Source organism: Centrocercus urophasianus, unplaced genomic scaffold (assembly GCF_019232065.1).
Source record: "Centrocercus urophasianus isolate 14NV4802_14NV808 unplaced genomic scaffold, USGS_Curo_1.0 seq_10, whole genome shotgun sequence".
Lineage (NCBI taxonomy): Eukaryota > Metazoa > Chordata > Aves > Galliformes > Phasianidae > Centrocercus > Centrocercus urophasianus.
This window is the reverse complement of record NW_024884142.1, coordinates 27,843,827-27,861,089: the sequence shown is the minus strand read 5'-3', so window position 1 is coordinate 27,861,089 and position 17,263 is coordinate 27,843,827. Positions and strand designations below refer to the sequence as shown.

Below are 17,263 nucleotides of genomic sequence, written 5' to 3'. Positions count from 1 at the left end.
TTCTTTCCTTCTTTCCTTCTTTCCTTCTTTCCTTCTTTCCTTCTTTCTTTTTTGGACAAAACTGTGTTGATTACAGCTGAGAACCTGTAGGAGAAAACCATGTGGTGTAAGGAAACCGCATACAGATAGAAATGAGTTAGCACATTTCTGAGGCTCCGCAGTTTTGCAAGCTGCTAATGTGGTAATGCCAATTAGGTGAAGGCAGCCTTAATCACTGTAAGCTAAATTAAAGTATAGCAGAAGGTGTTGTGCATGTTGTAGCATGGATATTGTTCCTAGGATAGCAAGAAGACCGGTAAACTTGGATTTGTGTCTTTGTTGCATAAAGGAAATGGAAAGAGACTGAGGTAACAATAATTACTTAGAATTAGAAAGGATTGAAAACCCCAGAAATTCATGCTTTCTTGCTTTCAGTTGATGTAATTTCAGTGAGTTACTGTAGCTGAGATGTGTAGGAAATTGTATAATGTCAGCACCAAAATCATGCTAGTAGTCAGGTGAGTAATCTGGTGAAGACAGCAGTTTCACAAACTCATGATAGAGTGAAGCCTTGGAAGGATCAAGTGAACAAGACAGCAAGGTTCTGGCCCTGAGTCCACAAGGATAATCCAGTGTATGATCAAAATAGGAGGTGAGAGTTGCAAGCAGTAGTAAATTGAAGGAGGAAAGAAATCAGAAAGTGTAGGCAAGAGTTCAGTATAGAATTGTAGATTTGATCAAGTCCTTACCAAAACAAGTTGCTGCTCAGAGCATCTCTTCTTTGGTGTAAGTTAATCCTACAGTTGTGGTGTTTGCAATTTGTTCATTTCAGGCTTGGTTTATTTTTGTTTGCTTTGTGAAAGCACACAGGCTGTGATTTGGTTCTCAAATTGTAACTATCTTAGCTGGGTGTGGTCTCTATGGAATGACCAGTGAGACCGCTCTTTGTGTGTCACAGCTGCTCTTTTCATTGGGTGAGAAGGGTAAAGCAAAGCAAAAAGGCACACTGAGGTGATTCAGTTTTTTCATCTGTTAGAGATCTGCTTTGGAAGACATTGGTCCACAGTGATTTGCTGGAGAATCATTCCAGCATTGTGCAAAGGCGAAACAAAATGGAACAAAGATTGCTTGCGTATTGATCTCACATGGCAAGGTTTTGGTAGCAGGGGGCTGCAGGGGAGCCCTCTGTGAGCAGAGCCCAATGCTGCCCCATGTCAGAGCAGAGCTCCAACTGCTCTCCGAAGGGTCCCGCTGTTGCCACAGCTGAGGATGGAGGGAAGGGGAAATGTGTGCAACAGCAGCTGGGAGAGCGGAGTGGGATGTGGGAGAGAACAGCCCTGCGGGCACCATAGTGAGAGCACTGTGGAGCAGCCTGCAGCCCATTGGAAGCCCATGTGGGACCAGTTGGGGGAACACCAATGTCCCATGGGAGTGGCCAGGCCCTGGAGCAGAAAGTGGGTAGGAGAAGGTGGTTTTAGTTTCTCAAGTGTGTGTGTCTGTTAGCAAAAGAGAATAAATGAGATTAATCTCGCTTATGCTGAGTGCACTCTGGCTGTTCTCATCTCCACCCACAAAGTTTTTTAAACACATTTCCCCCCCAGCCTTTTAAGCAGGAATGAGAAAGCAGCATGGTGGAGTTTAGCTATCAATATCCATGTGAAACCACCACAGAGAATTGAACAACTTGTGCTTCAGGTGCAATTGAGTCATGGCTGTGTGAACGTTGTAGTGCATACATGGCCAAAATGCATTGGTTCACATGCAGGGAGCCAAATCTGAAGCACAGATCTCAATATATCCCATGTATTCCAGTACAGGCAAAACTTCAGCCACATACACTTGGCCTTTGAGAGTAATTTAGCTGTAAACTATGAAGCTGGGGGAAGTTGGATTCGTGCTTCTCAGTTTGCTTTAGTTTCACATGTTGTAAATTCTTGCATTAAAATGTCTTGTTTTAACTTTAGCAAAAGCAGTGTTCCCAATTCCCAGCCCAGCCCTGCACTAACTTCTTGTAGATGCTGTGTCCTTTATTTGCAAAACTAATTTTCTTTCTTTCAGGTCATTTTTAAAAGTTTTCTTTATTCCTTGCAATAAATGAGAATCAGCTTACCTATTGTTTGGATAAATAGGTTTCCAAGGGTACTTGTTGAAGCTTGGATTTTTCTAATGAGATATTTAAGATAATCTGTGTTGATGGTCCTGGATAACTTGTGGTACCAAGAGACACGTGCTGTGTGTTAATATGTTGATACATTGCTTGTGGGCACTTTTTCTGTTTGTAAAGAGCAGAGTTAGTGTGGTGTTGGAGTCACCAATGGGGTCATTTTGGAAGGATTTCTTCAGCGTTTGCATGGCACTAGCATCAAGTTCTGCTTGCATGTGGAGGAAACAGCTTCACATTTTGTGGCATGAAGTTTGAACCTATGATGCTTCAGCACTGGAGCTGCCCCACACACACAGCCAGCAAGGGTTAGATCACTGTTTCTCCCTGGTTCATCTGTTTTTGGGGCTGTGATGTTGAAACTGGAACTCATGGGAAATGGAATGACGCTGACGGTGGCTTTGCTTAAAACTAGTTCTGGGTTGTGAAAATAATTCATTCCCAGTCTTGGCTATGTTGCATCTACATTGCAGACCAAATCAAATTAATGCCTCCTCTACAGCATACTCCAGTGCACTGTGCTTTGGGAGTGAGAAACCTGCTAGTTTGGTGCACTGTTGGATTCTGTCTCTAATTGTGTTGGGATAACTTTATGGCCTGACCTAATAAGCTCAGGTCTTCAGTTTGGTTCCCAATATGCATCTCTGCTGGATGTAAGCAGGTTCCAGTAGCACTCAAATGGTCTGTGTCTAAGGCATTCTTCCATCTGTTCCTTCCAGTGCTCTGTTATCTCTCTCTCTGTGTTTTCTTTGAAACATCAGATATGAAACTTGATAATGCTATAAAAGCTTTAGTTCTCTTTAAAATATGCTAACTTAAAATTAATCTATAGCCAATCTAAAAATCATAAGTCTACTAAAAACTCCATTAATGACATGAGAGTTTTTGTTCTTTTATTTTCCTAAGTGATCCTGAGCACAGATTTAGACTTGATTGCTTCATCATCATGTGTGCTTTACAGTGGTAGACGGAGCCAATTAAAATTGAACTCTGTGGAGTGTTTGAATCTTTACAGATTGAAGAAGGCGTGATGGTGATGGAAGATGATTCTCCTGAGGAGGCTGTTAGTACCCCAAACACACCCCGCAACCTTTCTGCATGGAAAATCAGCATCCCATATGTAGATTTTTTTGATGACCCTTCCTTGGAGAGAAAAGACAGAAAGGAGAGAATTCCGGTGTTCTGCATTGATGTGGAGAGAAATGATAGAAGGGCAGGTATGTAATGTTGGGGATAATTAAAATGTCATTTAACTCAGAATGCTCTGATCTGTGCTGTATTCTCATGACTGTTTGCAATGTGTAAATCATGCATGATTTTTCTGATTTTGGAAGTGGCTCCTCAGTGTGAATCAGTTCCATTTAGACTTGATGCAAAAGCTCCATAATTTTTTTTCCAAAAGAGAGAGAGAGGGGGGGGGGAAGAGTTGTTGCTGTGGTTCTTTCCTTGACCCTCTTTGAACTTTGGAATAATGAATAGCTTTATAAATGATATTAAAATGTAGTTACTAACGAACTAAAATATTTTGTTACTAGGAGCCATTCTGGCTTGCAAGTAGCTTGGTACGCAAATAACAATGCATCTGTATTGAGTGAAAGAATAGCATCATTCTAGGACCATGTGGATTTGTGTTAATGAAGATAATACTTCCACAATGAGCAGGAGGTGTTTAAGAGTTCTTTAGGGGTATCTTCCAGGAGGAAGAACGATCAGGATGCAAGCTAATGGTGCTGAGAACTGCAGTATTTATGTAAATCACTTTGTTAAGACTTTGAAAGTAGATCTAACATAGTCAGTTTTGCAGTGCTCCATTGATTAGAATCTAGGTATCCATTAAATGAGATGATGATTTCCTTGTTGGTACATTCTCTCTGCATTTAGACTGTGTTTTAATTTAATACTTTATACCTGAGTGGGATTTCTTATTTTTTTAATCACTGCAGTAGGGTACACTAAGTATGTTTGAAATCTTTCCTGTAATAATCTAACATATACTTGCTGTTGCATATTTCATCTTCCAAGTGGCATAAAACCTGACTTAGCTTTATTGCTGTATTTTTTTTTTCTCAGTTGGGCATGAACCTGAGCACTGGTCAGTCTACAGGAGGTATCTGGAATTTTATGTGCTTGAGTCAAAGCTGACAGAATTTCATGGTATGTTCTGCATCACCTGGAAACTCACTTTCCTAGTACTGTGATTATTATCCAGTACCAAGCTGGAATTTAAAATAAGAAAAGCAGTGTTTGTTCTGTTATGGGAATAATTTAATCTGCTCAATATCTTTGCTAGGTACTTTTCCTGATGCTCAGCTTCCCTCAAAGAGAATCATTGGTCCCAAGAACTATGAGTTCTTAAAATCCAAAAGGGAGGAGTTTCAGGAGTATCTGCAGGTACAGTCTTGTGGAGCTGAGAATATTCCAAAACTACTAATTTAAGACTAACAAATGAATATCTGCTATTTCTTTTTTCTTTGCTTCTAATTAATGGGGTATCAAAAGGTTTCAAGTGGACAAATGAAACTTTAACTACAGGTTTCACGTGACTGAAAAATATTTTGGAAATGGCAGTTTCTATGGTAATATAACACTCTTTGGGTGTATGTGTATATATGTATAGCTATAGACAAACTGATTTTTTTAAAGATGAATTTTAAAGTACTTTTTTCTTTCCTTCTATTTCAAAGAAACTTCTTCAGCATCCAGAGCTAAGTAACAGCCAACTTTTAGCTGACTTCCTGTCCCCTAATGGAGGAGAGACTCAGTTTCTTGATAAAATGTTGCCTGATGTGAATCTTGGTATGTAATATACATTTTTTTTTTGTGCTGCCAATTACTCATACTGTATGTATTGTAATTAGATGATAGTAGCAATGAATAGATAAACTTATGTAAGTATATGGATATGGGAAAGAAGAGTTATGCTCCTTCACACCTCTTATCGCTCACAAAATAAGCTGTGCTAGTACAGTAAGATTTATGGCATTGTTCCAGGTCAAATCTGGCCAAGCCAGGCATTGCTTATGGATGTGGTGTTATAAACTGTTTCTTAATATAATCTACTTTTGAGTATTAGTGAATTAAATACTTTTATTTTAATCAGAAAAGTGTGGTATTAAATATTTTTGGTATTGATGGGCATCCTCTTTTAATCTGAACAGCTGGAAAATATTTGAGTCAGGGGTGTGTGTGATGTAGGCAGGATAAATGGAAGTTGAGGGAGAGAATTTCTATAATGATAATAAATCTGTGATAATGAATCTAAGAAGTAGATATTATCTAACAGTATATATTATGATAATAAATCTAAGAAGCAGTTTGTAGTGTGACTTCACAGCTTGGCCATAAATGTAGCTTCCTCGGATAGTCTGCTAGAGCTGCTAGGTCCCACTTTGTAGCTTCTCTGTCTTCACACAGCTCTAACACTTGTAGTTCTGGCATCAGCATATGTACAGGAGAGCTGTATCTGAACTGCACCATTGCATTTCTGCTTCTCTCATTACACGGACTTGCTGGGGTGGCTGTGCTCAGCAAGTTACCAAGATGTGGAATGAGTTTTGATGGTCTTCTTCCAGTTAAAGGGTTGGTTGGTTTCAGACAAAGGAAAAAAACAAACAAACAAACAAAAAACCTCTTCCCTCTAGATGAATCTGTGTCATTCGGACAGGCTTGGGTCATTTACTTTAGGGCATCTCACACATTCACATGTGAGAGTACATGTCCCTCCCATAAACATCATTTTAGCAACGTGTGGCATTTCAGTAAGGCTTTTAGGGAGAGTTAATAACATTATCAGTTGATCCTTGCACATACTTTCCAATGTAAGTTCCAAAATTAACAATATGTAGATAAGCAGTATGTTCAGAGCAGTATTTTTCCTAAAATAAAATTAATTTTTTTTGGCATTTAAAGTTACTACGCTGTATCCTTATCAGGAGTGAGAGCTCTTTTTAAGATCACAGCTGTAGCCTATCCAATTTTCAAACCATTGCTCACTGGTAGTTTCGAGGCTGCAGCATTCCACAATCTCTCCAGATAAGCCAAGCTTTTCAGGACAAGTCAGTTCTTATGATTTTTTTGTGATAAATGATTACGAAGGATTAAGAGCTTAGACACCAGAAACTGTAATTGCTTTTTAAAGCAATCAGATAATCATCTTGATATTTTTGTGTTTAAGTATTTTATCTTGAAGAGTACTGAGTACTAAGTTAAAAGCTGGATATGTGGAAGACTTTTTCATAGCTTTTTGTATCAACTTTTAAAATGAATTGCTGGATACCGATGGGCAGAGAAAAATGCCTTGCTATTGCACCTTACTCATTATTTGTCATGTGTTGCTCTTAGGAAGTCCTAATAACTATTTTAAAATTTGATATATCAAAATGCTACTAAGAGCTTGGAGTCAGAATGGGCACCATAAAGAGTGGAAAAAATGGGAAAAGGGGAAAAGAGTTTTACTGTGGTATGTTTAAGATCAAGCAGTGACTTTTTTTATTCTTTTTAACTACAGGTAAGATCATAAAATCTGTTCCAGGAAAGCTGATGAAAGAGGTAAGTCTTCCAGATTGCCAGCCTTTTAATTTCAGTTACTAATTTTAGCAGCTCACTGATGTATAGGCTAGTGAAAAACTTGTTTGGAAGCTCACGTTTTGTGGTGGTTTTTTCTGCTTGTTTATGTTTCTTTTTTTCCTCCCCTTCTGTAATTATGTAAGTGACAGGCCACTCATTTCGTATTTCAGAAAGGTCAGCATTTGGAGCCATTCATCATGAACTTTATCAACTCCTGTGAATCTCCCAAGCCTAAACCAAGCAGGCCTGAGCTTACAATTCTGAGTCCCACTTCTGAGAACAACAAGAAGGTACAGTAAGCATCTTCCTTCTCTGTTGTACAGGAGTTGGGAAGAGCGATCGTGCTCTGAAAATACAAAGCAGAAAAAAATCATAAATAGAACAGCATGTATACGTTGTGTTGCTTTTCTCCACGAGAGAGATCTTTCACTCTGTAATCTGTGTGTTACAATGTGAGCTAATTCTGTTTGGATTTTTCTTGTTTTGTTTTCTTTCGTTGTTTTTATTTTTTAAGTTCTTACCGGATTTGGAGATGAGAATATAAAGAACCTTAGAAGTTCTGAGACAAGAAGAGCAGAAAACTTAAATGTAAAGTGGGGAATGTTTTAATATGTAAAGCAGCTTCCTTTTTAAAGTAAAGAACTCGAGTGTTTGGAAAGAGTGATTTGTTGAAGTGCTACAAGCCAGAACTGTCACAGCGCTGATACTTGTTATCTGCCTTTAAAATGTTTGTATGCAGTACCTTAATGTCTAGTATACATTATGGGTCCTAACTCTTAGTTGCTCTCTCTAACATCAACAAATCTAAAAGCCTAATGCTTCCATTCAAGCTAGAGTGTATTTATGGTGCTTGCTGGTGATGGGCCTTTTGATTTCCCACAGTATGGCAGTTTTTTGGTAGTATTATGACATTAGAGAACTTGCAACTACAAGTTCTATACTAAGTACAGTGGAGCTAGCCCTAGCTCCCAGTTCCTTTTCACTGTCTATCATGGGAATTTTCTGTTCCTCTAAGCAACCTGATTGTAGTTATCTGTAGAACTAATTACTGAGTCATATGACAGCTATTTTAGAGTTTCCTTCTTCCCCTAGAAGAAGTGTGTTTGAAGAAATGTGCAGCACTTGATGGCTGCATGGAAAGCTTCATGCATTAATTCATCATCTGCAGAGCCACAGTTATCAAATGATGGGCGCTCAAGATACTTTGCTTTGAGGAGCGCCCTAATCATGCTACAAGTTTTGACCAGCATGTATGCACATGACATTCACATGCTGACTGCTTTCTTGCAAAATTGCTATCTACTGTTTTGTCAGAGCGCATATACTTACGTAATCACTGTAATTTAGTAACGATCTGATGAGGTAGGGCTGGGTTGTGCTATGTTCTGGCCTCTTCTGAACCTTTGCGTGCATGCTTTGAAATTTAGCCTTCAGCTGAGTTGTTGGAGTGCTTGTGCCTCCTTTGGCAGCCAGTTTTCTCTTTTTCATCTCGGCCCATGCTTGGGAAAAGCTTTGTGCCAGTTCCACGACTCCAGGCCATTTGCATCTGGTCACTTCTTGGATTCATTTGATAAGCCACACTGCTTTCTTCTGCTGTGCAACTGTAGTTCTGACTACTGAATTTGTTTGGGAAACAGATCTGATCACCTCTGCTTGCCATACTAGAGAGCTGTATGAGAATTCATTAACTGAATTACTTTCAGATAAAACTAAGCTGGAAATGCAGAGTCTGTTCAGTGAACTAAGGTAGATCACCACCCAAAACATGTCTTATAGACTTCAGTTGTTTGGTTCTGCAGTCTCAGTTCTGCAGTCTCAGTTCTGTTGTTTCACTTGACTTCATTCCGAAGATTCTAAGTGTTGTGCAGCCCCAACACAAGCTGCTGGTGGTCATATATGCAAAACGTTTGTACCAGGATTGTGTGAGCTACCTGTACGGAGTCAGTGAAGAGATACTGCAGTGGAACAGCCATAGAAGGTGGAACAAGCTGCAACACTTCCAAGTGCCCATCTCTGAGAAGAGCGTGTTGCCTCATGGCAAGAAATTCCTCAGCACAGATCTTTTGGTGAAGTCCAGGATAGATTTTCCATTGATATTTGCATTGCCACAGATGTAGATCAGCTTATTCTAGTGTCAGCATGCCAGAATCCACTGAGAGTACAGGAGGTGTGTGTGTGCTGCCAACTCAGTTGCCAGGAATAAAGTACGCCCAGGCTACCCCTTCAGCAGGCTGAATAAGAAGTGCTGAAAGGTCTGTCAGGGCAGATGAAAGCGTGAGCTTAGTCACAAATGTTCCTGTTTCTCTGGAAAGTTGTCTGCGTGCTGCTGGTTTTTAATATTCCTGGTGTGCATTTGTATGCTTGAAATATCAGTGATTTCCAGCTAATGAATATAGAATCACAGAATCATTAAGGGAGGAAAAGACCACTAAGATCTCCTAGTCCAACCATCAGGCCATTCCCACCATGCCCACTAACCACATCCCTCAGTGCCACATCCACACAGTTCTTGAGCAGCTCCAGGGATGGGGACTCAGCATCTCCCTGGGCAGCCTGTGCCACTGCCTCACCACTCTTTCTGAGAAGAATTTTTTCTTAATATTCAACCTGAACTTCCCCTGTAACAACTGAAGGCCATTATCTTTTGTCCCATCATAATATATAATGAATGTGATCAATTAACCTTGCCAATAGCAATTGGATTTTATTCTGCATCAGATTCATCAGATGAAATTACCAACCTTTCTGGTTAAACAACCAAGCAAAAAACTGCTCCTTCTAAAGGCACCAAACGTCATTTTCAACTTTCCTAGCTATGTTTCTAGTCTGTCTGTACCAGCTCAACAGTCTTCTGAATGTACTTCCATCAGAATTGCTAGAATGCAGCAGGACTTCTCAGCTGATGCAGGCTTTGAAAAGCATGCCTGCAAAGGCATTGTGCTGCTGGCTTGTGGTGACCTGCCAGTGGCAATAAGAACTGTTCTGAAACAACAGCAGTATAGTGTATATTTGCAGTTACTTGGAGGAAAACACAGCTTTTTCCTTATTTGCTAATAAATATGCTAAATAATGCTAATTGAAGTGGTTTAGATACATACACTCTTATTAGCATTTGGGTGCAAATTCTCTGCTTTGCAAGTGAAGAGAGAAAATAGTTTATGCCTCTGGCTGTGGATGTTGTTCAGAACTATGGTATTGTTTTTATCAACTTCACACCTACACAGGAATGTATGGGGGTATATGTACTTATTGGCAGTCAGGTAACTGTTAGATGCTTTATGTAGATGCTTGTACTTTGGTGGCTTTTCCCATGGAGGTACAATAGGGAACTTACTGAACTAGAGGTTATTTTGGTTGTTCTCTTAATACAGGTTTTTGTGTTTCACTTGCTTCAAGAGGTTGGCTTCCCTTATTAGCTAGTACCATTAAATGGAATTTTCCCCTTGAAAGCCTTTTAAGAATATTTCAGTGCTGTAATCACACTTACCGTTTAATCTTAAGAATTTGACTAAGGATAACACTGCTTCTCTTTTTTGTGTGATTACAATAATGAACAGAAATGTGAAAGCAAAATCACGTGCTTTTCTGAGTCATGAGTATAACCCCTGTGTTTGTATTAGGTATACAGTTATGTTTTTCACTTTCAGTCAAAATCTGAGAGTAAAATGTGATGGTGGCTGCATCCTTCAGATGTGCATTGCTAAAGACTGTAGAACACACACTGGAATAGTATGAAGTATGTACTTTATGAATCTGTTCATCTGCTCATTTCTTAATGCCACGTACAAGAGTGTGAACTTTCAAAGCTTGGCAATGAACAAGGAATCATTATGCTCAAGGTGCAGGAAAGACTACCCATGAGCAGAGGCATAATGCAGCATTTGAAATATGTTGTTTCTGGTTTGGGGTGAAAGTGGAAAAAAAAAAAAACGAACAACTTCTGGAAGCTGGAAAGCTCTGCCAAAAGACAGCATTTTGGTTTCAGATTACCTACTGGAGTGCTGTTAACGATTTAATTTGGCTTGTACACACTCCGCTGAAATTTATCTCCATTGTACTGTGGGTTGCTGTGAGTTGGTGCGCTATCTGTTATCTCAGCCAGCTTGGAGGTATCATAAAAGAAAAAGAAAAAAAAAAAAGCTCTTGTTGAAGTTGCAATAATTCCACTACAACCTTTTCCATTGCCATAGTTCCAGCTTTGAGAAGGCATGCAGACTTCAGTTTAAAGAGGTTTCTTTAACCAACATACCATACAGTAGGCACAAATAATTATCTGCTCTTCTTTGGTTTGTTACTTTCTTGGATTCAGGTCATCCAGTGTACATGAACTATATTTGCTCTTTCATGTAATTTATGTAATGACTTGATGTTGTTTAATTAGGGTGAACTTTATGAAGATGATGCCAGCTGTTTAGCACTGACAAAAGAAAGGACCTAACGAAGTACAAGTCTAAACTTCAATCTTGCCAGATTTCCTGATGTAATTTTTTGTAAGAGCACAGGAACTCTGCTTGGAGACATGCTGGATTCAGAGTCCATTATGACCTGAATGTTTTGTGGCTTAGTCCACTTCAGGGAGAATTGCTCTATGGAGAGTAGACCAAGAACAAGCAAATTAAGGACCATTCTTCAGAATTGATTTTTAATACACGAGTGCTACAGAAAAGTCTATTGGTAGTAGTCTTCTCAGTCTCATAGCAAGGAAGTTTTTCAACACCAAATTTTTGGTGAACACTAGGGTAGATTTTCCATCTAGGCCGTACTATAATTGCACTATATTTTCTTCTAACAGTGAGATAGCTTTGTTAGAAGCTTGGCACAGGCTTTTGAGTTCTCTTTTCATAATACAGTAGCATTTCCTGATCTTTGCATCAACAGCTTTGGGGATGAAATATCTTAAAATAAACACTTAATGGTTTTTGTGAGGCATTGTAAGATGCCTCCAGGACTTAACAGACTCTTCCTTTCCTACTGTTTTGTCCAGAACCCGTTGCCTATTTCATAACACAAGACAAAAGGCTGTTTTAGGGAATACATAGATGCCATAGAGTCCCCCTATGATGTAAGGCAGACAGACTTGCACCCTTCATGCCTCTGAAGGTGCATTGAAGGGTCAAGGCCTGTAACAAATTGTAGTTGTGCAAAGGTACTTGAGAGAAAAAGGGTCTGTGAAATGAAAAGCAAACACACAACAAAAGCCTGGTGGTCCTTTTATTTTTGAAGGCAGTGTCTTCCATGTTATGTTTGTATTTTTAGCTTTTCAATGATTTATTCAAGAATAATGCAAACCGGTCTGAGAATACAGAAAGACGACAAAATCAGAACTACTTCATGGAAATGATGACCGTAGAAGGAGTCTATGACTACTTAATGTATGTTGGTAAGAAGCGATTTCTCTTAGTTATTCTTACACTTCTTTTCATTATGAAGCTTGGGTTCTTTGGCGGGAAATAAAATTCTAATGTAGTAGTCATATATAACATAGGACATGCAACTGTAACAGTATACAACTTAAGAACACAGCCATTTAAAAAAAAGCAGCAAGCAACCCTTATTGCTGTGCTAAAATATTGCAATTTATCTTTCATTATTGTTCAGTTTTGCTTTATCTTTCTGCCTTTCTGAGTATAAGTTTGTTCCCTTTTCTCAGATGAGCCTATAGAACTAAATAAAAGTAATTAAAGAGTGTTTGATGAGTAATATGGACAAGAATCGCTTTTCAAGCTGAAGTCTTTGCTTGTATACGTTTTTCTTCTTTTGAGTCAGTGAAGAAGTCATGGCTTCTTCTTTTGACTCCTTTGTCATCTTATTAAGAGAACCATGTAGATATCTGTTTCTATAACTTTGCAGGTAGAGTGGTCTTCCACATTCCTGACTGGCTGCATCATCTCCTGATGGGAGGAAGAATTCTCTTCAAAAACACGTTGGAACTGTACACGGACTATTACTTGCATCATAAGTTAGAACAGCTGTGTGAGGAGCACCGTTTGGTTTCTCTGATAACGCTGCTGAGAGGTCAGCAGTGGTTCCATATTTGATTGAAGGGTTGCTTTAGTATGACATTTGAAATTCCTTCTTTTGAGTATTACGTTGTGATGCTCAATTAAAGCCAGTGGAATTCTAAAAGTCAGGTGGGCCTACAAAACCATCCCAGAAATTTGTTGCTAGAAGATGATGTTAGCCCTGTTGTCTACCAAGCATGATTTACAGAAAAAAGGTATTATGAATATTAATTTATGAAGGTGTGCACAGGAGAATAAAGGTAGATTAGTGTGTCAGTTTGTGAATGGTTCATGCTTTCTTTAAATTAGTTTTCACTTATGTACTGCTTTAGTCCTGCTTTAGGTTTTTGTTTTTTAATTCTCTTCATTTTGGTAATTTTAACCTTCAAAGAAGGGAAGTAGACAAAGGTTATTTAAAAAGAAACAAACAAAACCTCACAACTGTAGAGAAGGGTAATGTGACCACAGACTCAGCTAAATGAAATATGGAGCCAAAGCTCTGCAACAAGGCTGTGTCCTTATCAAACCAAGAAGTCCTGTAAAAGACAAAAAAAAAACCAAAACAAAAATGACCATCAAGACTGAGCATCAAATACTTCCTATGAACAGTAATTTTTACAAGGTGATTGCAAGGAAAATTTAAAGAAAGAAGATTATAACAAACTTAAAGAAGGATTGAGCCAAGCCTAGAAGCTAATGCTTTCAAAATTTGAGAAGAGACAAATTGGCAAAAGATTCTTGTCCTCTAAGCATGTGGATTATTCTGGATTTGATCAGGCTAATGTAATCAAGGCTCACCGTTCTCTTCTGGTTAAGATCATACAGAAAAGCAGCTCAACTTTGAAGCCAAACCACCTTTCTCATGCTGGTGATAAGGAAGCTGCCTAAAGATGGTTTCATTAATGTGTCTTCACTGCAGATGCTGTGTTCTGTGAGAATTCTGAACCGCGCTCCGTCCAGGACAAACAGAAGAGAGCAAAGCAGACGTTCGAAGAAATGATGAGATACATTCCAGGTTAATAATGGCTCTTTACGACTATAGTTAATTGTTCAAGTGGAAGTATAACGCAGTGCAGTAATGTTAGCTTTCCAAATAACATAATTTCTGTGCTGCTGAGGTTTCACTGGAATATTTAGGTGTGAAAAACGAAGGAAAAAACCCAAGAGTTCAGTTTCATCATTTAATTCAGTGTTGCTGAGTGAGGATGCAGTGTAATCATTCATAAAGACTTGAGGTAACAGAAGTCTTCTCAAATGTCCTTAAAACCATAATTTCTTCATGTTTAGCTTGTTTGATTTGTATTTTTTTATCCAGTTGAAGACCAGATAAAGAAGTGATAGAAAAAAAAGCCAGAAGATAAATCTGAGCTCTATTTAAACTATATAAACTACAGAAGAGGGGCTCGTTGTCTGGGTTATTCAGAAAGTAATTAAAACATTCCAACTTGTCACGTATTTAAAAAAAGGATTAGGACAATAGAATGAAATTCTTAAAAGCATAACAAATACTTTGGTGTGCAGCACTGAAAGATGAGGAAGGAGGAACCAAGGGAATATTTGTTTTTTCCTTTGACTACTTTAGAGGGATAAAATTTGAACTCTTTCTTTAATTAAAACCTTTTTTTTGTTACTGGAGGTAAAGTTATGGTGTTGTTTTTGTGCCAACTAAAACTAATGCTTGAGATGTTACTTATTTGACTACAACTACTTTGCAATGCTTCCTAATGACTTGTGTATTTGTTGGTAATATCTGGTCTAGATTTAATAGGGAAGTGCATTGGGGAAGAGGCTAAATACGAAGGCATCAGGCTTCTGTTTGATGGCATCCAGCAACCGGTGCTCAACAAACAGGTAATTTGCAGCACTTGGGAAACTTGCCATTTCCTGAAGTGAAAGTATGGCTGTGACAGAGGGCAGAATTCTCATCCAGAACAAAGGTAAAAAGATGTGATGTTGCTTTGGTCTAACTTAGTGGCTGGCTGATGCCTTTTCCTTCATTTTCTTTTAGCTAACTTATGTGCTGTTGGACATTGGGATTCAAGAACTCTTTCCAGAGCTCAGTAAGGTATGTGCTAACACTGTTCCAATAGGTACAGAATTCTTCAAGATACTGGCAGGTTTTGTCATTGCTGCACACTTGTGGTTCCCTTGAAATACATCAAGTTTTTGGTGGATAATCTGTTTTTTATTAATGCATTGAAATCATGTGAATCTGGCCTTCCTCATTTCTGTTTATTATGTTTGGAAGTCCATGTAGGCCTATTTACCTATCATGCAGAGCTTGGGGCGTCTTTCAGCTACAATGGACAGTGATCGATTGTCAGGATCCCCGTGCCTTTCTATGATTATCTCCATTTTAATTTGGGATTTCCCAGCTTTCAGAAGTGAGTTCCACATGCAGAGCTCAGGTTGAGCTCCAGCACTTCTGTTTGGTAGATGAATTTCTTACTCCAAGTTTGGTCTCTGCAGCATTAACTTAACGCCATTCAGATAAAGGAGAAAGATTCCTATCAGAATGTGGATCGTTAGCTCTGTGATCCATCTCACTTGAAAGAAAAAAAAAAAAAAAAAAAGCCCTTAATTTATCATTTGAATTTCTGTTGCATGAGTCCTGTGTCCAGGAACCACCAGAGTACACCACAGGATTGAGCAATGATTTGTTTTGAATAATAAACAAATGACAGATTTCAGGACAAGTTGGGGCACCTTCCATTGTTGCCACTGAAATGAGACCAGCTTGGCAAGTTTAACCTACTCTGTGCATTGGTTCTGTAGCTGACGTATTTAGGGCAGTGTTCACATAGTCAAGAAACAGAACCAAAAAAGATCCAACCAGCCAAGCAAAATAAGGAAGTAACCTGGCTTACCTGTGTGCTGCAGGGAAGACCTGACCTAACCCTACTGTTTTACTGCACTGAACTGCTTTTGTACCACAGCAGCTACCAATAAATGTATGGGAATATTCGACTGTCTTCAGATAGCGCTGGAAGAAAAAATGTGAAGGCTTTGTGTTAGGCATTTGAGTTGATGGGAACATAGGGAGGCAATTCACTGTCTCGCATTTCGTTAGAAGAAAGGAAGGGAAAAGAAGATGTTCCCACCAGAAACTTCAGCTCTTTTCCTGTCTTGGACATGCCAAGAGTAAAACAGAAGGAAGTACTGTTCCCATGGTTTTTGACTGTAGGACTTACTTGGGAGGGTTACAGGACTATGATGGGTTAAAAGAGGCAGCTGAGGGAGGGTCGATATGAAAGGGCAAACACAAGGTGAAAAGAGAGGAGGGGTGGAAGGCAGTGTTTTTTATATTGAGCCCTCAATTCTAAAAAACATTTCCCCTAGATCGCTGCTAACTGCCCATGAAGTCACTTGGGAAGAGTACAGTTTGCTCCAACCAATTTTAATGCAAAAGTTTAAAATGAGTAACTGGTTATTTGGTTATCAGTTGTACTGGGGAAGGGGGGGCGGAAATAAATGCAATAATGTCTCTATTGAGCAGACCGGTCCTCCAGTGTGATTGCAGTTAGTGAGGAGCAAAAATATTTCAGCTCAGTCAGCATTTAAAGAGAAAAGAGCATCCTGGAAGTTTTGCTTTGAGTACTGAGCATTCAGAGGGGTCATTGCAACGGGAGAATTTCTGTTGGAGGGGATATGGAACCTAATTCCAGCTCTTGGTACCTATGTGTTGGAGTTGCATCCTGCTCCATGTACCAATGCTGATAGATAGTGGGTCACTGCAGATAGATGAGCTGTGGTTAATGGCAGTGTATGGGAGTGTACAATTCACGAGGATAGGATTGGAAAAGCACTTCTGTTTTGCTTTGATACAGTGTGTAGCCAGTCCCTTGGAAGTGTGTCCAGGCAGGATAGGAGGAAAAGGGTAAGCTGAGACAGGAGAAGCATTCCTAGCTGAGGAGGAAGAGAAATCTAGTAGTAAAAATATGCCAATGTGCCTTCCAGAGCCAAAATTTGCTGTGTATAAAAAAAAAAGAAGTATGCTTAGCATTTAAGAGTGAAAGAGGTGAGAGCTTCCAGAGAAGGAATAAAATACCTACTTCAAGGAAAGTATTCAAAACCTGGAAGCAGTAGCATTCCTTTCTCTTATCTCTGATTTCAAGTAGATATTTTCAAATCTCATTCTGTTGTAGATCAGTTCTTTATATGGAAATATATATTTTCACACTTAAGTCAATTTCTTTCTTGATTCCTCTTGACAGGGTCCAAAGGAAGCTAGCTCTGCAACGTGTTGGATGTGAATGCAGGGACCTCACTGGACATGTGGTAGAAACATCTGCTGTGCATTAATGTAATGGATGTGTGACATTTTAGCCTTGCATTGTATATTTTCTTGTAAATAATATTAAATCTAAGTTCTGAAAATCTCTTTCTGCTATAAAGACATTAAAATTTAATACCACTTACAAGTAAATAACAGATATCTGTATTTTTATTTTATTTTCTTTAGCTGTTATCAGTGAAAGTCAGATTTATTTCCCCAAAGTCTCAGTGAGCAACAGTACAGGATGATATAAAATAAGGCATAGGCTTTGCTGAAGGT

The 17,263-nt window shown here is 38.9% G+C and overlaps 1 protein-coding gene across 2 annotated transcripts in view; it reads left to right on the top strand.

Annotated features, from left to right (window-relative positions):
* The window catches only part of SNX14 (sorting nexin 14), a 48,528-nt gene extending 31,394 nt beyond the window's left edge, over positions 1–17,134 (top strand). For both annotated transcript variants that reach the window (XM_042822531.1, XM_042822616.1), the window contains 12 exons: positions 3,156–3,357; positions 4,211–4,294; positions 4,431–4,531; positions 4,825–4,936; positions 6,648–6,688; positions 6,877–6,996; positions 11,963–12,086; positions 12,557–12,721; positions 13,628–13,723; positions 14,468–14,559; positions 14,717–14,773; positions 16,923–17,134. In XM_042822531.1, the coding sequence (XP_042678465.1) occupies positions 3,156–3,357; positions 4,211–4,294; positions 4,431–4,531; positions 4,825–4,936; positions 6,648–6,688; positions 6,877–6,996; positions 11,963–12,086; positions 12,557–12,721; positions 13,628–13,723; positions 14,468–14,559; positions 14,717–14,773; positions 16,923–16,961 (1,233 nt within the window). In that variant the 3' untranslated portion in view covers positions 16,962–17,134. The remainder of the gene's footprint in view (positions 1–3,155; positions 3,358–4,210; positions 4,295–4,430; positions 4,532–4,824; positions 4,937–6,647; positions 6,689–6,876; positions 6,997–11,962; positions 12,087–12,556; positions 12,722–13,627; positions 13,724–14,467; positions 14,560–14,716; positions 14,774–16,922) is intronic.
* Positions 17,135–17,263: the final 129 nt, after the last annotated feature.